The sequence below is a fragment of the Leopardus geoffroyi genome, chromosome D3 (assembly GCF_018350155.1).
Source record: "Leopardus geoffroyi isolate Oge1 chromosome D3, O.geoffroyi_Oge1_pat1.0, whole genome shotgun sequence".
NCBI classification, from domain to species: domain Eukaryota; kingdom Metazoa; phylum Chordata; class Mammalia; order Carnivora; family Felidae; genus Leopardus; species Leopardus geoffroyi.
The window spans coordinates 44230246-44252372 of NC_059339.1; the positions used below are offsets into that span (position 1 = coordinate 44230246).

General features: G+C 35.6%; 1 protein-coding gene across 4 annotated transcripts in view; it reads right to left on the minus strand.

Annotated features, from left to right (window-relative positions):
- The window catches only part of ESCO1 (establishment of sister chromatid cohesion N-acetyltransferase 1), a 74877-nt gene that overhangs the window by 36031 nt on the left and 16719 nt on the right, over positions 1–22127 (minus strand). For 2 of the 4 annotated variants that reach the window (XR_006707742.1, XM_045458587.1), the window contains exons 2-5: positions 16058–16176; positions 12684–12953; positions 3211–3313; positions 837–2973 (exon numbers count right to left, since the gene is read on the minus strand). Coding sequence is in view for 3 of the 4 variants with exons in the window: in XM_045458587.1 (XP_045314543.1) it covers positions 837–2387 (1551 nt within the window). In the remaining variant the exon portion in view is untranslated. The remainder of the gene's footprint in view (positions 1–836; positions 2974–3210; positions 3314–12683; positions 12954–16057; positions 16177–22127) is intronic. The other 2 variants (XM_045458588.1, XM_045458586.1) reach the window with 1 other exon arrangement.

The window sequence follows — 22127 nt, forward strand, 5'->3', positions numbered from 1 at the left end:
CTCTAAAACTGAAGACTGAATTATTTACATCTTTCAGACATTTTATTTGCCCAACTGTTCAAAATGGTCACACAAGTCAAACTGAAAGACTCCCTACTACCAGAAATAAATGTTTAATTTTTAAATTTTATCAGATGGAAAAAAAGGGGCTGATTTGTGCCAGCTGAAATTAATTTTAACAATTTGGTCAGAATAAGGCCCAACTTTAATTTCTATATTTTAGTCACTATGAAACATAGTTTCTGTAGTTGCAATTAATAGAAAAAGCAAATCGGTGTGTTAAATGAAAAAGAAAAGCTAGGGGGTATGGGAAAGGGCAAAATGAGTAAAGGGCAGTGGGAGATACAGGTTTCCAATTACGGAATGAAGAAGTCATGGGACTAAAAAGTAGAGCATAGGGAATATAATCAACAATATTATAATAGCATTGCATGGTAACAGGTGATAACTAAACTTGTGGTGAGCAAAGCAGAACATAAAGAGATACTGAATCACTATGTTTTACACCAGAAACAAATATAACATGGTGTGTCAATTATACTCAAAAAAATACAAAAAAAAAAAAAAAGCCAGAATTCAACAGGTTTATGCTTCACATAAAATAAAAATGAAAAGTGAAAATAAGAAAGCAATGAGAAGCATTTACACGTATGTGAGACCTCTGAAGGAGTCAAGTTAGTCGTCTCACTCACTACGAGACCGAGTTAAAATTGAATAGGCTACCTTAACAAATGATTCCTGTCTTTTACAACTTGATTCTTAAGCTAAAATACATTGTAAAACTTATTTAATAAGAAGGTACTCCTGCAACTCTACTGTGCATAATAAAAAATTACCTTATCTGGTGTTGATTCAAAAGAATCTTTCATCTGGTTATCCAACGGTGGGTCAGGAGGTGGTTTTATCTGATTATCCAAATGACAATCTTCAGAAGCCCTTTTTGTAGTTTTATTAATTTCAACTGTAACATCATTAACTTTAACTTCTTCAGAATTAATTTCTTTAGTTTCTTCCTGCTGGCAACCTATATTTTTGTCATCATGTGGTTTTGTCCCTAAAACTGTACTTTGAGTTGCTGGATGATGCATTTCTAAGGCTGGTAGTGAAAAACTGGTTCGTATTAAGCCCAATTTAGGGGAAACTTGACAGTCCAACTTATTTTGCTGCACAGAGTTAAATTTTGAGAGTTTAATTTTAGTCCAGTTGGAGTTCTTTTTAGTTGAGCTGTTTATTCCATTTAATATACATTTCACAGGCTTTGTTTTTCTACTTGGAAAGAAACGATTGCATTGAACATCCTGATTTGTTTCCTTCTGATGAAGTATTTGTCTTTCATTATTAGTCTCTTCCAAGTTTATTTCTGTAGGCTTCTCCTCCTTTACACTTTCCATTTGTAAAGATTCCTTTTTTACCTCTACAGTATCTGACTCAATTTCACCAGCAATTTCTTCACAAAGCTGGAGAATACTACCCCGTTTGCTCTTTCCCGCTTGCTCCAGCTCATTATCTACACTTTGTTCAGGCACTGATGGCGGTGGACTTTTTTGGGATTTTGCACTAGTATTCACTTGCGTATGAACTGACTTCTTCATCTCATTCTTTTTAGAGACTGCTGAAGTAACCATTTTTGATCTTTTTATCTCAGAAGTTACAGGCACAGATTTTGTTTCCTCTTTTCTAGTATTCTTCTGAAGACACTTTTCAGATCCTTTTATGCACTGAGAATTACAAGTATAAGCTGTCTGATGCTCTACTTTGCGTTTTTTTCCTTTGGGGGAATTTATTACTTCATTAATTACTAGATTTTCATCCTCTTTAGTGTCAGACTTTATTTCCGGTACTTTTCTTTTCACATGTTTTTGACTTGTTTTAACTTTATTAGATTTACTTTGAGTATTGTTACAGTGCTCTTTTCTTGGTGGCAAACTCTGTTTAGCTGCTTGAACTTGACCCTGAATTTCTCTATTACGCAGAGACCTTGTTGAAACTTCTGTTAACTGTTGAAGTCTCTGTGACCTCCGGTTAAACTGTTCATTTGATTTAGGAGTTCCATGCACTGACTTTTTCTGAGGTAATTTTTTCTTTTTTGTAGATTCTTGTTGTGAATGTCCCTTCACAGTCACCATATTTTTATTAATGGACTTGCTAGCTTTTTTATCATTGGATGCCGCTTTTGCTGACCTTGTACTCATGCATGTTCCTAATTCAGATTGATTTATTTTACTCTCACTAGAAGATTTAACCAGTGATTTGATAGTTTCCTTTGGGCCTGATTTTTTAGCCAGATTCGTTTGAGAACCTTGAATTTGTGTTTCTAAATTCTTATCTTCACTTTTTTTAATAACACTGGAGGAATTTTCTTTTGATTTCTCCTGAATGGACATCATTCCTGAGTAAGGTCCTCCTTTTCTCAGTAGTATTTGAGAGGATGTTTGTGTCCTGGTAGGTGTGAATGCTGAATGTCTAGTATTATTCTGAGAAGGTCTTAAAAACCAACTTTGAGGCTGATGTACATTTTCAACAAAAATACTAGTTTGCTTCAAATAAGGTTTCAGTCATCCCTAGGACATGAGAAAAGCTGGTATGAAGGCTAAAAGATATTTGCTTTACTTTTGGGCAAGGCAATAGAAATCTGAGGAAAATTTAATTCTAATTTGATATTTTTGTAATTTTTTATGAAAAAAACTTAATTCAGGTTCAAACTGTTTTGTTAATTTTTCAATTAATTATGGTTTTCAGGCCTAGCCCTATTACTGGAGGAGTTATTTATCACTGACCTGTTTTGACAAAGATTTTGAAAACTTTTTTCTTCTGAAGTCTACAGTTACTGGACTTCGATTCATTTGAAACATGTCTTACAGCTAATAGGTTTCTCTCCTTGTTTGCTGAGACTGTTAGTTTAAAGTTCTTATCTAACCTTTTTAGTTTAATAAAATACTCTATTAATATAGATTTCCTTTTGTGCTGCCATTTCTGAAAAATTAAAAAAAATTAAAATTAAATTTTGTACAATCCAAGAAATATGGCAATGCTAATACTATACAGAAATAATCTGATTTATGTAAAATCTAAGTTCTCCTTTTTAATTAATCTATAAATTTAAAGTTAATAGAAAAAAGTATCCCAACTACATTCTTACAAGTAATCAATGACTTGTCTTATATAAATACACAATAGTCGAAAATCAGTTTATTCCTTGATATTACTTACAATTCTTTTCCCACAAGATAGAACTGATCTTTCAGCCACCATAACTCATGAAAATTTGACAAAATCATTCCTTAAAATATCCTCTTAACACATTACACAGCACCTAAGGAGGGGGGAAAAGAAAGTGTATTTTAAAATGTTTAAAAGGTGCAAAGGAAATATGCAAATTATTCATTCACCACTCATTATATACAACACTCCACAATTTTACCCTGTCTTACCATTAGTCTTCAGAATTCACTTTATACATACCAACAACTTTAGTATTTCTAACCTGAGGTAAACTATCCATTTTATGCTGTAGAAAAAAAAGTTTAAAAATAAAAATGCAATTCATACTATGTACATATAATACGTTAAAGTGGTAAAGTAAAATCCTATTTTGAAGAAAAAGAGTGCACATAAATAACTACTTGTACACAGAAAAACACTGATATACAATTGAAAAGGCAGATTTAAACACACATTTACCTCTACTCTCATGTAAAACCTACTTTAAAAAAGCAATAGATTAAAACAAGACAAAACCAGAAATCCAAAGAATAAATAAAAGAGCAAATGGTGAAAATAAAAATATGTAAGCTGCAAAGAATGATAAATAATAACCTCCAGACTCAAGAAAACTTGAATCCTAAGCTAGAAATGGGGAAACTGAGAAGTAGCTCTACTTAAAACCACAGAATCCCCAAAAACTCAGTAATTGGAAGTATCAGGCTCCACCAGAGATGAGGATGAAAAAAGAACTCAAAAACACAGAAAGATTCCAAGACTGCCATTCCAATTACTAGCACCCAGAAGACTGTCCACCCCTGCATCCTTAAAGACTGTAGTATATATGTCTAGAAAGAGTATAATGAAAGGTCTTTGGTCTGGGGACTCAGGACAGCTGAGGGAAGAAGTATCATACTGACAATAGAAGGAATAAGTAGGAGTACACACAGTGATTGCTGAAACCCACTCCCTACACCTAAACTTCTCTTTTGCCTACTCAAGAGACTCCTAGAGGAGGCAGCCAAGACTGTACCTTCCGGGAAGATGGTTTTCTAATGAATTTGACAGGCCTAGAGATAAAAGATCCAAAAAAAATACCGATAGGACCTGCAGTCTGTAGTAGTCCATAGTCCATAAGCACAAGCACCCTCTCTCTGTCTCTCACACCCTACAGTCAAGAAACTACCAGCCCGTCCACCATCCAAACACACAAAACTTTCAAATCAGTTTTTAGTGTCTCACTTGTAACCCTGAGCAAATAAACAAGAATAATCATATACATAAGAAAAACCTTAAAATGAAAAAACGAAATAAATAGCTTGGCAAAAACAAACTATGCAGAGCCAAAAACTAAAAATAAGCCAATCCATCCATGAAACAAATATACAAGAACATTCACAGTAAAAAAAAAAAAAAAAAAAGGAACACATGAAAATTAAAACTACCAAAGAATTTAAAAAGTCAATAAAAGCATTAGAAGATCACAGTAAGAAGATCTCATATAAAGTCAAACAAAAAAGACAGATATGGCAAATAGGAGACAAAATATAAGAAGAAAATTAAAAGGCAATCTGTATCAAAATAACACCAGCATTCTTCACAGAGCTAAAACAAACCACCCTAAAATTTGTATGAAACTAAAAAAGAGCCTGAATAGCCAAAGCAATCTTGAAAAAGAAAACCAAAGCTGGAGGCATCACAATCCCAGACTTCAAGATGTATTACAAAGCTGTAATCATCAAGACAGTATGGTACTGGCACAAGAACAGACATATAGATCAATGGAACAGAATAGACAACCCAGAAATGGACCCACAAACGTATGGCCAAATAATCTTTGACAAAGCAGGACAGAATATCCAATGGAAAAAAGTCTCTTCAGCAAATGGTGTTGGGAAAAAAGTCTCTTCAGCAAAAAGTCTCTTCAGAAAATGGACAGCGACATGCAGAAGCATGAATATACGTATATATTACTCAGCAATCAAAAAGAATGAAATTTTGCCATTTGCAACTATGTGGATGGAACTAGAGGGTATTATGCTAAGTGAAATTAGAGAAAGACAAATATCATATGACTTCACTCGTATGAGGACTTTAAGACACAGAACAGATGAACACAAGGGAAGCGAAACAAAAATATAAAAACAGGGAGGGGAACAAAACATGAGAGATTCTTAAACATGGAGTACAAAGGGTTACTGGAGGGATTGTGGGGGGGGGGGTGGGCTAAATGGGTAAGGGGCATTAAGGAATCTACTGAAATCACTGTTGCACTATATGCTAATTAACTTGGATATAAATTTAAAAAATAATAAAAAAAGAACCCTTGGGCCACCTGGAAAAAACAGGATAATCTCCTCATCCCTCCATCCACCCCCCTCCAAAAAAAAAGAAAAGAGAAAAACAGGGGCACCTGGATGGTTTAGTTAAGCGTCCGACTTCAGCTCAGGTCATGATCTCACAGTTAATGGGCTCAAGCCCTGTGTTGGGCTCTGGGCTGACAGCTCAGAGCCTGGAGCCTGCTTCAGATTCAGTGTCTCCCACGCTCTCTGCCCCTCCCCCTCTTGCACTCGCTGTCTCTCAAAAATAAACATTAAAAAAATTTTTTTTAATAATTAAAAAAAAGAGAAAGAAATGAGTTGCCAGATTAAAAGGGCCCAGAGCACCTAGCACAATGGATTTAAAAAGAATGTTATAAAGTATATCATGAGGAGAAAAAGATGTCCCTCAAGCTTCTAGGGACTGGGAAAAAATCTTGACCACATATATATTATACATGCAAATTATTACTTGCAGGGCAAAAAAAGAAAAAAATTATTAGTATGTGAATTCATTAAGGTGAATAAAAAAATTTTAAATAAAAAGTTTTAAATAACAATTAGCTGAAATACCTAATAGAAGAAAATATCACATACCAGTTTATAACAACACACATACACAAATCAACTTAGAAAGTAATAGGGTATGGGGTGCCTGGGTGGCTCAGTCAGTTGAGCTTCTGACTTCAGCTCAGGTCACGATCTCACAGCTTGTGAGTCTGAGCCCCACATAGGGCTCTGTTCTGACAGCTTGGAGCCTGCTTTGGATTCTCTGTCTCCCTCTCTCTGTCTGCCCCTCCCCCACTCACACTCTGTCCCTCTCTCTCTCTCTCTCTCTCTCAAAAAATAAACATTAAAAAAAAAAAAAACGAAAGTAATGCGGTGTATGGGGCGCCTGGGTGACCCAGTTGGGCAGCAACTCTTGATCTCGGCTCAGGTCATGAAATCGCAGTTTGTGAGATTGAGCCCTGCATCCAGCTCTGCGATGATGGCATGGAGCCTGCTTTGGATTCAGTCTCTCCTTCTCTCTGCCCTTGCCCCACTTGTGCTCTCTCAAAAAATTAACTTAAAAATAAAAAAAAGAATTCCAAACACTTAAAAAGAAAAAAAGTAATGGGTATAGATTTGTGTCACTTAGTTGTAATAATTAACAATTTAGTTCCGGGACACCTGGGTGGCTCAGTCTGTTGAGCATCCGACTTAGGCTCAGGTCATGATCTCATGGTTTGTGAGTTCAAGCCCCGCATCGGGCTCTGTGCTGTCAGTTCAGAGCCTGGAGCCTGCTTCAGATTCTGTGTTCTCCCTCTCTCTCTGTTCCCTCCCCACACATGCTCTGTCTCTCAAAAAATGAATAAACGTTAAAAAAAAAAAGTTTTTAAAAAAGAAAAACAATTTAGTTCCCACACATCAATAAACAGGAGAGTAATGCAAGATTTGCGCCAAAAATAGGCCCAAGTGCATGAAGCAAGTTATTACATACAAAGGTAGTATGAATCTAATTACTTTCAAATTAGTGAAGATAAGATTATTCAACATTTGGTGTGTCACCAAAGGCAAGGGAAACAATAGCTAACATGAACTACTGGGGCTTCATCCAGATAACAGGCTTCTATACAGCAAAGGAAACAATCAATAAAACTAAAAGGCAGCCTAAAGAATGGGAGAAGATATTTGCAAATTGATATAAGTGATGAAGGTTTAGTATCTAAAATCTATAAAGAACTTACCAAAACTCAACACCCACAAAACAAATAATCCAGTTAAGAAATGGGCAGAAGATATGGATAGACTCGTTTCCAGAGAAGACATCCAGACAGCTAACAGACACAGTAAGAGATGCTCATCATCACTCATCACTAGGTAAATACCAATCAAAACCACAATGAGATACCACCTGATACCTGTCACAATGGCTAAAATTAACCACACAAGAAAAAACAGGTGTTGACGAGGATGCAGAGAAAGGGGAAACCTCTTGGGCTGCCGGTGGGAATGAACACTGGTGCAGTCACTCTGGAGAACAGCACTGAGGTTCCTCAAGAAACTAAAAATAGAACTACCCTACGATCCAACACCTGCATTGTTAGGTATTTATCCAAAGGATACAAAAATACAGATTTGAAGGGGTGTATGCAACCCAAGGTTTAGGGCGGCATTATCAACAATAGCCAAACTGAGGAGAGAGCCCAAATCTCCACTGACTGATGAATGGATAAAGATGTGGTGCTGGGGCATCTGGGTGGCTCAGTCAGCTCGTGAGTTCAAGCCCCGTGTCGGGCTCTGTGCTGACAGCTCAGAGCCTGGAGCCTGCTCGGATTCTGTGTCTCCCTCTCTCTCTGCACCTAACCCACTCACATTCTGTCTCTGTCTCTCTCGAAAATAAACAAACATTAAAAAAATTTTTTTTTTTTTTTTTTTAAAGAAGATGTTGGGGCAACAAAAAGTCTTAAGCACTGCTTTTGGTCTTTATATTGGTACAAACATTTTGAAAAACTGTTTGACAGTATCTACTAAAGCAGAACATAGGGGGCGCCTGGGTGGCTCAGTCAGCTGAGCGTCCGACTTCAGCTCAGGTCATGATCTCATGGTCTGTGAGTTCGAGCCCCGTGTCGGGCTCTGTGCTGACAGCTCAGAGCCTGGAGCCTGGTTCGGATTCTGTGTCTCCCTGTCTCTCTCTGCCCCTCCCCCGCTCATGCTCTGTCTCTCTCTGTAAAAAAAATGTTTTTAAAGCAGAACATAGACCTAAGCTATGGCCCTGCAATTCCAACCATTGCTAACTTTTAAACTGAAATGACTATATCCAAGTACAAGAATGTTCCTAGCAGCATTATTCGCAATAGCCAAAAACGGAAACTAGATTCAATAAATAAATCTATATGCTAGAATACTATTCAGAAATGAATAAAGAACAAAATGCTGTTGTATATAACAAAAGGTGAACCTCATAACTACAATGTTGAATGAGAGAAACCAGATAAGAAAAATTAAACACAGGAAGATCCAACTTGTTTAAATTAAAAAAAAAAAAAAAAAGAAAGAAAGAAAGAAAAACCAATCAATGTTAATAGAAGTCATATAGTAATTATCTCTGTAGGAGGTAAAAATTGAGATGGAGCACAGTACAGATTTTTGTGGTGTTAATATTCTCTATCTTGGTCTGGACAGTAGTTACTAAGTTTTTTGGATTTTTTTTTAATTCATTGAGTTGTTCAGTAATACTTTGTGTACTATGTTGTATATTTTTGTGTATTTCTATGTTTCAGTTTGCTACATATTTTACAAGGGTAAATATATTTTCAAGGACAGGCACAAACACATGAGGGTAGTTATTAAAGTAAATGCATGTAAGGGAGGAAAATATCACTGGTAACTGGATGTAAAGCAGAAAAATAGAGATGGACTGTACATAATTTATTACGCACCTATGGTCTTTCCCCCCCAAACTGAGTATTCTGAACTTTAATGTTCAAGTACCTACTCAGTTTGAATCCTATTTCACAACGACCTCCACTTCCCCTACTGAGTAACATACCAGTGCTAAGCTGTTTCCTTACCCAGGTACAGATGTTATAAAAATAGATGGTATGAGGCCTGAAAGTACTAGGAATCAGCTCTGCATATAAAGACTGTGCAAAGAAAATGTATATTAAATGTGAACTTCTTGAACTTCTACATAAAATGAACATGGATTTTAAATGTTCTTCCCATGGTCTCAGCATTACCAAAAGAAATGAAGAAGATAAAAGTCATACATTTCACCTGGCAATCCTAAAAACTCCACAACACGTGAGGAGCTGGATTATGTATATAATTCAGTGAGGGGGAAAGTTCAAGGTGCTGAAACCATCATCTAGCGTCAGACTGGAGGGATAGGAATGGGATGGTTTAGAATTCCATGACCTTATACTTCCTTCCAATTATTCAATGCTAAGAAACAATCCATTATCTCAGAGGAAACAGCTCCAATCTTCACATAACTGAGTACTGAGCACTGAGTACTGCTTGCAATGCCAGAAGTCCAGATACAGCAAAGCACATGCCCAGAATAAAAAAAATGAAGGTGGGGAAAAAAAAGAAGAACAAGAAGATGTGGTGTATACATATAATGGAATATTACTCAGCCATCAAAAAGAAGAAACCTTGCTATTTGCAACGACATGGATGGAGCTAGAACATAGTATGTTAAATAAAGTAAGTCCATCAAAGAAAGATAAATACCATATGATTTCACTCATACATGGAATTTAAGAAACAAAACAGATGAGGGATGCCTGGGTGGCTCAGTTGGTTAAGCATCCAACTTCAGCTCAGGTCATGATCTTGGGGTTAGTGAGTTCGAGCCCTGTGTTGGGCTCTGTGCTGACAGCTCAGAGCCTAAAGGGTGCTTTGGATTCTGTCTCCCCCCTCTCTCTGCTCCTCCCCCACTCACGCTCTCTTTCTCAAAAAATAAACAAACATTAAAAAAAAATGAACAGATGAACACATGGGAAGGGGAGCGGGGAGAGAAGAGAGGGAAACAAATCACAAGAGACTCCTAATGATAGAGAACTATAGGTTGATGGAGGGAGGTGGGTGGGAGAGGGGTAGATAGGTGATGGGTACTAAGAAGGGCACTTATTACGATGAGCCCTGGGTGTTTTATATAAGTGATGAGTCACTGAGTTCTACTCTTGAAACCAATATTGCACTGTATTTAACTAACTAAAATTTAGATGATAGATAGATAGAGAGACAGACAGAAGCTCCTGGGTGGCTCAGTCAGTTAAACGCCTGACTTCAGTTCAGGTCACCATCTCTCAGTCCATGGGTTTGAGTCCCATGTCAGGTTCTGTGCTGACAGCCCAGAGCCCGGAGTCTGCTTCAGATTCTGTGTTTCCCTATCTCTCTGTCCCTTCCCTGTTCACACTCTTGTCTTTTTTTGTCTCTGTCTCTGTCTCTCTCAAAACTAAATGAACATTAAATTTTTTTTTTTTTAGTTAATAAATAAATAAATAACACGGTTGGTGTCAAGACAACCATCTGCGCAATTATGGTTAAGAGTGAGGTATTGTCCAGAAAACATTTAACCATTAAAAATTAATTAAGAATTAAAACATAAACAGATTAAATGTAGGAAATTATAATATTTATTTTCACAGTGGGAAAGACTTTCAAACCCTGCCACAAAATTCAGAAGACAGGTTTGAGAGACGAAATTGGGGAAATACTCCGGCAAGAAAAAGAAACAGTAATCACCATAATGTATTCACAGGAAAGAAACCACACATGGTTGGTATGATAGTAACATAATAATGTAAGCTAGAACCAAGACAAAATACCAATTTTCAACTATCAGGCCAAAGATCAGGAAGTTTAACAACACAGTCTTGGCAAAGATTTGTGACAGGTAGTCTCACATTATTGCATATAATTCAATGTCTATGCAAGACAATCAAGCAGTATCTATCAAAATTATAAATGTTAAATTTCAAACAATTCCATTTCCAGCACTTTATGGAACAGATACACATGCAACAGTGCTCAAAGACACAAATAAATATAAAATTAATTGTCAACACTGTATCAATAGACTGAACACTCCAACAAACAGGCATCAGTATAAGCTACTTACATAATTGATGCAATTACATACACCCAACAGAATACCATGCAATCACGTCAACTGAAGTCCAAGCAAAATTCCCAGTCTTTTTATAAAGAAATTGGCAACCTGATTTTAAACCTTACATGGAAATGTAGAAACTATATACTATGATCAAAGCCTTTTTTAAGAAAGATTTTCTTGAATACTGATAACTATCCAATTTCAAGACTTACAAATCTACAGTAATCAAGGCTCTGTAACACTGATAAAGGAAGCAGAGATCAATAGAATAGAGAATCCAAAAATAGACCCATACATTTATGATCAATTGATTTTGGCAAAAGTGCCAACACAAATCCGTGGGGAAACAAAGGCTGAAAAAATGATGCTGGAACTACTGGATATCTAAATAGAAAAGAAGGAAAAAAAAAAATCAACCCTTACCTCACACAACCCACAAAAATAATTTGAGATTGATCACAGAAATGAGTACAAAACTATAAAGTTCAAGAAGAAAACAAAGGCAAAATCTTTGAGGTAGACAAAGATGGTTTCTAGGCAAGAATCCTATTCATTCTACATATGACCATGTAAAAACCCATGGTCTAAAATCTTCAAAGCAGCTTTATGCACAATAACCAAAATCTGAAGGGAAAAAAAAAAAAAAAAACCACCAAAGGTCACGTGAATGGACTGATATATCAATATATATAATAGAAAATTACTCTACAACAGAAAGAACAAACTTCTGGAACAACATGATGAACCTCACAACCATTACGGTGAGTGAAAAAAGCTTGACCCAGAGAGTACATTATGTTGGATTCCACTTGAAATTCTAGAAAAAGTAGACTATAGTTGACCCTTGAACACCACAGGGGTTGGAGTGCCAAATCCCAGTGCAGTCAAGAACCTGCATATAACTTCTGACTACCCCAAAACTTAACTACTAATATAGCCTACTGTTGATGAGAAGCCTTGCCAATAATAGTTAATTAACACATATTTTGTGTTATATGTATGTATTATATACGGTACTCTTACAATAAAACTAGAGAAAATAAAATGTTAAGAAAATAAATTTACAGTACTGCATTTATTGATATAAGTTTACATCCTTTTACAAGATGAATCATCTGTCAGAACCTACATCAATATTGTCCTAAATGATACAAAACACTGTAAATGTTATGTGCTATCACTAACACTAGACATCAAAAATGAAAAGATAATGTGAAAAAGAAATTCCTACTTATTTATAGGTATAACAATTCGTGTACTAATGAGGCAGCAATATAATTGCTTTACAGTAGCCTAGTATAACTGACCAGCTGCCTCATGCTGGCCTAGCATATACACTAATGAATCATTATACAATTTTTATGTCATACAGTATTAAAATCATATCATAACACTGCAAACACATTTTTTTAAAAAATTACTTACTTGTGATGATAGGCTAATATACAGTTTCTCCAATTATAAGAGAAGCATATAGTACATAACGTAATTCTTTGAAAGCAAAGTTATAAAACAGTAAGAAAACTAACATTATTAATTTCATATTAAATATCACTCACCTTATGCCTATGTAAGGATAAGCTATCCACTTCCATACAAGTCTTGTACATGATTTTCTATACGATGAATACTTAAGCAATGATGATGATGATGAAAGAAAAATGTCTCATACAGTTCTTGCCACAAGTTATTAGATTTTCACAGGAAGACAAACATACAACAGATAAGTTTATTAACTGTATGCCATGACGATTATTTACTATTGATTAAATGGAAGTGGGTCATCATAAATGTCTTCATCCTTGTTTTCACTCTTCACAATGAGTAGGCTGAGGAGGAGGAAGAGGAGGGGTTGGTCTTGGTGTCTCAAGGACAGCAGAAGAGGTGAAGGTGAAAGGGAAGGCAGTAAAGGCATGCACACTTGGTGTAACTTTACAGCAATACACTAATTTCCGCCTGACATTTTTGTTTTCTCATCTCTTAAAAAATGTTTCTATACAATACCAATCCTTCTTCTACCATCTGCTTTAGTTTCAGTACCTATATCATAGAAAGATCCACATCCTATAAGAAGTCAAAAGCAGTCTTGAATAACTGGAATGCTTCTACCAAAATGTCTAATGTCAATCTGTTTTCCAGCACTGTTTCCACATCTTCATTTTCTGGCATTGGTTCAGATGTGTTTATCTTCTGTTAACAAGTCAGCTGTTAACTCCTCTTGTGTAGCATCTATTAGCTCTTCAATTTCTCCAAGATCCGTATCTTAAAACCCTTCACACTCCCCACCATTTTTTGCCATATCTACAATGTCTTTCATGATTTCCTTGATTGGCTCTGTTGTAAATTCTATGAAGTCATGCGCAACTTCTGGACACATTTTTTTCCCACAGGAATTGACTGTTTCAGGCTTGATAGTTTTCATGGCTTTTTCTATAAACAACAATGGCATCTTCAATGATGTGATCCTTCCAGACTTTCATGATGTTCTATTAGGGTTCTTTTCCACAGCATTAAATATTCTCTTTATAGAGTATCATGTGTGATGAGCCTTAAAGGTCCTAGAGGCTGATCTAGAGGCTGAATCAGAGATGTTGTGTTTAGGGACAAGCAGACCACTTTGATGCCTCTGGTGTTGAACTCAGGAGGTTCTGGGTGTCCAGGCACACTGTCTAAGATCAAAAGAACTTTAAAGAGCAGTATCTTACTATCAAGGTACTTCCTGACTTAAGGGACAAAGTATTGATGGAACCAAACCAGAAAAAGGGTTCTCATTATCCAGGCAGGCCTTTTTGTTGTAAACCAAAAGTCTGGGGCACCTAGCTGGCTCAGTCAGTAGAGCACGAGACTTTTGATCTTGGGCTGTGAGTTTGAGCCTCATGTCGGATGTAGAGATCACTTTAAAAAAAAAAAAAAAAAAAAAAAAAGTCCAGCAGCTAGTGTTTCTCTTTTCCCTTCAAGATTTGGAGATTAGCAGCTTTATAGGTAAGGATAGTCCTGATCATAAACCAAATTGCATTTGCACAAAACAAACGAGTTAGCCTATCCCTTCCTGCCTTAAATCCTGAAGCTCATTTCTCTTCCTTAGTAATAAATGTCCTTTGTTGGTATTTTTCTTTTCCAGAATAAGACATTTTTGTCTGCATTAAAAAACCTGTTCAGGCAGATACCCTTTCTCCTCTGTGATTTTCTTAATGGCATCTGATAACTTATCTGCTGCCTCCTGGTTGGCAGAAGCAGCTTCTTCCATTGTCTTGACATTTAAAAATCAAACCTCTTTCAAAAATTATTAAGCCATCCTTTGCTGGCATTAAATTCTCCAGCTTTAGAATCTTCACCTTCCTTTTGCTTTAAGTTGTCATATAATGACTTTGCGTTTTCTCAGATCATATTAGATAGAGTCTATAGGTATGCCTTTCTTATAGCAATCCTGTACCCACATAAAAGCTGCATTTTCAATACAAGATAAGAAGGTTATTTCAAAAAGTACAAGGTTTTATGCCTTCTGGCATAACTACAGCAACAGCTTCACGAATTTCCTTTTCTTTTCCTACAATGATCCTTACACTAAATTCATTTATCTTGAACTGGAGGGCAACTGTAGCTGCAGGCCTCAAATCAATGGTACTCATCAAACAATTCAATTTTTTCTTATAATGTCATGACTTCTCCTTGCTTCTTGGGAGCACTTCCAGCATCACTAGTAGCACTCTGTATGGGTCCCATGGTGTTATTCAAAGTTTACAGTATTGCACTAAACACGATGAAAAATATGCAAGAACCATCGAGATCATTTTTTACTGTAATACGTAACTTACTGGAGAGACTAATCACACAGAGATGATTAGCATCACACGATGTTTAAAGCAGACTCAAACACTTGAGCTCACCACAACAGGAACATGAGGTGCCTACAAAATTATTACAGTAATACAGTATTTATGCAGTTATGATTTAATACTGCATCTGTTTGTTTACATTTCTTTTGACAGCAAATGATACAATGTATGTGTGTGTGCGTGCACGCTTTAATAAATTTTAACTTTTTATAACATCAATGTTTTATGACAGTAAATAATAAAATAACTTACATATATTTTATGCATTCACGAGACTCCTTTTTGTTAATGTGTTCAATATTTCTAGGCTACATAGTTCATCTGGGTTTTTTTGAAGTGCCACAAATCTCAAAAAAATTTTTCAATGTATTTACTGAAAAAAATCTGCATATAAGTGGAACCAGTCATGTTGTTCAAAGGTCAACTGTAATCTACAGTAATAGAATGTAAATGAGTCACTGCCTAGGGTCAGGGATAGAGGGAGAAACAGACTTTTGGAAGTGACAGAAATCTTCTGTGTCTTGACTGTAATGGTGGTTCTAACAGTGTGTACATCTGTCAAAATCCACCAAATTATACAGGTTGAGAGTGAAATTTACTGTATATAAACTATAATAAAGTTGTCCAAAAAACAGTGCTGTAAGTAACTGATATGGATCTACACCTACAATCAAAAAACACTGTTAAACCAAAAAAAGTAAGATGTTGAACAGGGTAAAAACAGATGCTTTTTAGAAGAGTAGGAGAAAGGAAATGTATAGAAACATATGCTTACTTATGTATATAATAGGTATGGAAATAATATTATATATTATTAATTATTATATATATTATTAATAATTACTAATATTAATAATATATATAATAATAAATATAATAGTAAAGCTTTCTGGGAAAGAAAACTACAAAACCAAGTGTCAGAAGTGTAAAAAAGCTTACTTTTCACTATACACCTACTCAAATGTTTTCTATGTAGACGTATAACCTAGTCAAAACATTAAAATATAAGTTATATTTCTTTGAAAATAGAAAGTATACTTGGCACACTAATTCACATCGGAAGGCACTAATTATAAGTATAAGTATAAGCCACTTACCTTATTGAGACAGAAATCACATATCACTGTTTCTTTAAATTGAATGATGATATTTCCAATGAATGATGCTTCTAATAACTTCTTGTGTTTGGGAATTAATCTTTAAAAAAATCCTATAACTAAAACAAAACAATCTATTAAAACACATGAGAATAAAAAAATACTATTGTCTACTAACTGATCTATTAAAACAACTTAAGACTAAGCTAGATAAAACTGCCTAATGACAATGCAAAGCATCACATATCTCATTTTTAATAGATTAGATATAATAGATTAGGTTTATCTTCAAATATAATCACTGTCTCCAAACCTTCGCTCCATAGGAGTATATTTTCCTTCCCAACTGATGCTGAGCCTGGCCACATACCTTCCTTTGGCCTCATGGTGAGCAGAGTATACTTCCCTGCACCCATAGCCTTAGCCATCTAACTTGCTTTGACTGATGAAACATTAGCAGAAATGATGCAAACAGTGGTTTGAAATTTCTTTGTGCAGCAGGGCTTGCCCTCTTGCACCTCTGCCATCACCATGAAAAGAGTTTCACCGGGTAGATGAAGGCAACCCTTCAGCCTAGACCCCAGAATAAACACAAAGAGGAGAAGTGAGCCTAACTCCACATGAGGTGCTAAGCCCAACCCACAGTGAGATATAAAGACCACCCACACCCAAAGCTGCCCAGGCAAGCCTAACCTAAGTCACCTAACCCATAGCTGCTCTACAGATATGTGATCAAGAATAATTTTTTTTTTCAACGTTTATTTATTTTTGGGACAGAGAGAGACAGAGCATGAACGGGGGAGGGGCAGAGAGAGAGGGAGACACAGAATCGGAAACAGGCTCCAGGCTCCGAGTCATCAGCCCAGAGCCTGACGCGGGGCTCGAACTCACGGACCGCGAAATCGTGACCTGGCTGAAGTAGGATGCTTAACCGACTGCGCCACCCAGGCGCCCCTAGAATAATTAACTATTAATTAACTAAATATTAACAAGAATTAACTCAAGAATAATTAAGCCATTGAGTTCTAGAGCAGTTTCTTTCTCTTATCCTTTTTTTTAAAATATAATTTATCATCAAATTGGTTTCCTAGAACAATTTCTTATACAGGAATAGCTAACACATATCGTAGTTAATTTTTATTTTCTGAGAAGCTCCAAACTTACCAAAGATTAAACCCCAGAAGTATAATAACAAAAAAATAATAAAGCTCATTTATATTCCTTTATTATTTTAGCACTAAGAATTATAATTTTTAAAATGATGAATTATCTCCTTTTACATCTCTTCCTCCCAAATTCTAAATACCTTAATACATTCGACAGTTGGGACCTGCCTTAGAAAAGGGATAAACTGATATACAACTCTACAGTAACTGTCAATCACTCATTTAGTGTTCTAAGGACCACTTCAATTTTAGTTTCCCTTTCGTACTAAATCATCACTATAGCATCATACAACTTAATAAATCCCCCTTTCTTTTTAACCCCTAAATAAAATCTTGCATCAAGAACTGAAATGTATCCTCTCATCTGTTAACAAATTGATAATACTACTCCTGCAACGCAGAGCTAACTTATTAATATAATCCTAATGAAACCAATATCGAAGTAAAACAAAAATAATTAAACTTTATATAAAATGACCACTTCAAAAAACCGAAAATAACATTTATATTTTACACCAGAATTTTACAAAACATGATACAAAGTAACTGAGAATTTTAAGAGTACATCCAATTTCCCACAAGTACTTTATAATAAAATGTACTCAAGTTTTAATCATTAATATTTGATTATGAGGGTGCCTGGTGGCTCAACTGGTTAAGCGTCCAACTCTTGATCTCAACTCAGATCATGATCTTGCGGAATGGGAGTTCAAGCCCCACACTGGGCTCTGTGCAGATGGGGAGAGGCTGCTTGGGATTCTGTCTCTCCTCTCTGCCCCTCTCTGCTGTGTGCACTCTCTCTCAAAATAAATACATAAACTTGAAATAAGTAAGTGAAATAAGACATTTGATTATATTAAAATGTGTAAGGGGCGCCTGGACAGCTCAGTTGGTTAAGCATCTTTGATTTCGGCTCAGATCATGGTCTCAGGGTTAAGAGATCAAGCCCCATGTCAGGCTCCATGCTGGGAATGGAGCCTGCTTAAGATTCTCTTCCTCTCTCTCTGCCCCTCCCCAGCTCCCATGTGTGAGCATGTGTGCATTCTAATAAAAAAATTTAATTTTTAAATAGAGAAGAGAAAATATTTGGATTGTATATCATCCAATATATTTTAACTCTAAAATCATTTTTTTAAAAACTTAACAGAATTGAGATAGAATTCCTTTCCATAAAATTCACCTCTTTATAGTGTACAATTTAGTGGGGGCGGGGGGGGGGAGGAGTTGTGTTGGTTTGTTAAAGAAAGCACGTTGAGTACAAGCAGGGGACAGTTGCAGAAAGAGAAAGAGAAAGAGAAAATCTTAAGCAAGCTCCACATTCAGCGCAGAGCCCAATACACAGGGCTCAATCCCACAACCCAGGGATTATGACCTGAGCCAAAATCAAGGGTCAGATGCTCATCCAAGTGACCCACCCAGGCGCCCCTGTAGGTTTTAGTATATTCAGAATGTGTAAGAATTGCCAGTATCGAATTCCAGAATATATTCATGACTTGAAAAAAATCATGGCTCATTAAAAGTCATTCACCATTCTCCTCTTCTTCCAGCCCCTGGCAACTACAAATCTACTTTCTGTGTCTCTGGATCTAACTATTCTAAATGTTTCATATAAATGGAATCACAAAACATGTGGCATCTTGTGACTGGCTTCTTTCACTTAACATGTTTTCAAAGTTCAAATAACATTATAGCATGTATCAGTAATGCCTGGTTTGTTTTTTTATGGCTGAATACTATTCTGTAGCACGAATATACCATTTTGTTTAGTATCAGTTGATGAATGTTTGACAGATTGTTCCTACTTTTTGGCTATCATGAATAATGCTATGAACAATTCTAATGAGTTTTTGTGTGAACACAGGTTTCAAGTCTCTTGGTTATATACCAAGAAGTATGACTTACGGACCATATGGTAACTCTGTATTTAACTTTAGAGACTGTTGTCCAAATCAGCTGTATCATTTTACATCTCCAGCAGCCAAGAATGAGGGTTCAAATTTCTCCACATCCTTGTCAGCATTTATTACCATCTTTTTTAACTTTAGTCATCCTTTTAGGTATAAAGTGGTGATCGTATTGTACTTTTGATTTGCATCCCCCTAATGACTAATCAGGTGAGAATCTCTTCATGACCTTATTGGCCATTTGTATTTTTCTGGAGAAATGTATATTCAAATCCTTTCCTCATTTTTTATATTTTTTAATTTTTATTTTTTTAACGTTTTTACTTATTTTTGAGAGACAGACAGAGATGGAGCGCAAGCTGGGGAGGGGCAGAGAGAGAAGAAGACACAGAGTCTGAAGCAGGCTCCAGGCTCTAAGCTGTCAGCACTGAAGCCAACATGGGGCTCAAACCCACGACCCAGAGAACATGACCTGAGCCGAAGTTGGACACTTAACCAACTGAGCCACCCAGGCACCCCTCCTCATTTTTTAAATTAGGTCATTTTTCTTTTCATTATTGAGTTGTAACAGTTCTTTATCTGGATATGAGACTTAGCAGATGCATGGCTTACAGATATTTTCTCCAATTCTGTCATTTATCTTTTCATTTTCTTGATAAGAGTCCTTCGATGCACAAGTCTTTAAGATTATGTCCAATGAATCTATTTTTCTTTGGTTGTTTGTGATTATGTGTCATATCTAAGAAACCACTACCTAATCCAAAACCATAAGATTTAGATCTGTTTTCTTCTATGAGTTTTACAGTTTTACCTTATATTTACATCTCCATTTCATCTTGAGTTAATTTTATATATGGTACAAGGTAGGAGTAAAACCTTCATTCTTTGCAGGTGAATATCCAACTGTCACAGCACCATTTGTTAAAGACCATTCTTTACCTACTGAATTGTCTTGGTAATCCTATCAAAAATCAATTGCCCATAATCATATGGGTTTAATTCTGGACTCTCTATTCTGTTCACTGATCTATATGAGGTTATGTCAGTACCACAAAGTCTTAGTTACTGTAGCTCTGAAGTAAATTTTTTCCAGTTGAGATATAATTGACCTATTGTGTTAGTTTCAGGTATATAACAAAACAATGCATTATTTGTATACATTACTACATGATCACCACAATAAGCCTAGTTAATGTGTCACCATACATAGTTACCAAAATCTTTTTTTCTTATGAAGATTTTTAAGATCTACTCTCTTAGCAATTTCCAAATGTACATTATCAGCTATAGTCACCATGCTGTATATTACCTGGCCATGACTTACTTATTTTATAACTGGAAGTTTGTACTTTTTAATCCTCTTCCCCTTTACCCATTTCACCCACCCCCCCACCTCTGGCAACCACCAATCCATTCTGTATCTATGAGCTTAGTTTTTTATTTTTGTTTGTAGATTCCGCATTTCAGTCAGATTATGTAGTATTTGCCTTCCTCTAACTTATTTCACTTAGTATAATGCCCTCAAGGTCCATCCATGTTGTCACAAATGGTTAAGATTTCATTTTTTTATGGCTGAGTAAAAACCACTGTATATACATTGTGTATACAGGACATTGTATATATACATTTTCTTCATCCATTCATTTATCGATGGACATATTGTTTCCTTATCTTGGCTATTGTAAGTAATGCCACAATGAACACGGGTGCATATATCTTTTTGAAATTTTGTTTTTGTTTTCTCCAGATAAATACCCAAAGTATTGTTGGGTTCTATTTTTTATTTTTTAAAGAACCTTCACACTGTTTTCAATGCTGGCTGTACCCATCCTCACTGAACAAGGGTTTCCTTTTCTCCACATCCTTGCCAACATTTGTTATTTCTTGTCTTTTTGATAATAATCATTCTAACAGGTGTAAGGTGATATTTCACTGTGGTTTTGATTTGCACTTTCCTGAGGATTAGCAATGTTGAGTATCTTCCCATGTATCTATTGGCCATGTCTTCTCTGAAAAAATGTCTATTCAGAACTTCTGCCCATTTTTAATTGGATTGTTTATATATTTTGGATATTAAACACTCATCAGACACATAATTTGCCAATATTTTCTTCCATTCAGTAGGCTGCCTTTTCATTTTGCTGATGGTTTCTTTTGCCAATGCAGAAGCTGTTCTTAGTATGATGTAGTCCCACTTGTTTATTTTTGCTTTTGTTGCTTTTGCTATTAGTGTAGATTAACAACATCATCACCAAGACTTATGTCAAAAAGCTCACCACCTATGTTCAGGAGTTTCATGGTTTCAGGTCTTACACTCAAGTCCTTAATCCATTTTGAGTTAATTTTTGTGTATAATTTAAGATAGAGGTCCAGTTTCATTCTTTTGTATGTGGCTATCCAGTTTTCCCATCAACATTTATTGGAGATTGTCATTTCCCTCATCGTATACTCTTGGGTCCTTTTGTAGTTAAGTTTAGAGGAAGTGTGAGTCTCTCAGCTTTGTTTTTTCTTTTCCAAGATTGTTTTGGCTATACAATACTAATTTTAGCAATTTCTGCAAAAATGTTGCTAGGATTTTGATAGGGATTGCGCTGAATCTGTAGATTATTTTGAGGAATACTATCATCTTAATATGAAGTCTTCTAATTCTTGAACACAGATAGTTTTTCACTTATTTAAGTCATCCTTAATTTTTCAAAATATGTTTTAGAATTTTCAGTGCACAGTCTTATACTTTTGTTAAATCTATTCCTAAGTACTTTATTCCTTTTGATTATATTATAAAAGGAATTTTTTTCTTAATTTCTTTTTTAGATGGTTCATGTCTAGAATTAAATACAACTGATTTTTGTACAATGATCTTGTAACATATAACCTTGTTGAATTCATATATTAGTACCAACAAGCTTTGGGCTTTTTTTGTGGATTCCTTAGAATTTTCTACATCTAAGGTCATGTCATCTGCAAACAAAAATTATTTTATTCCTTTCCAATCTGGAT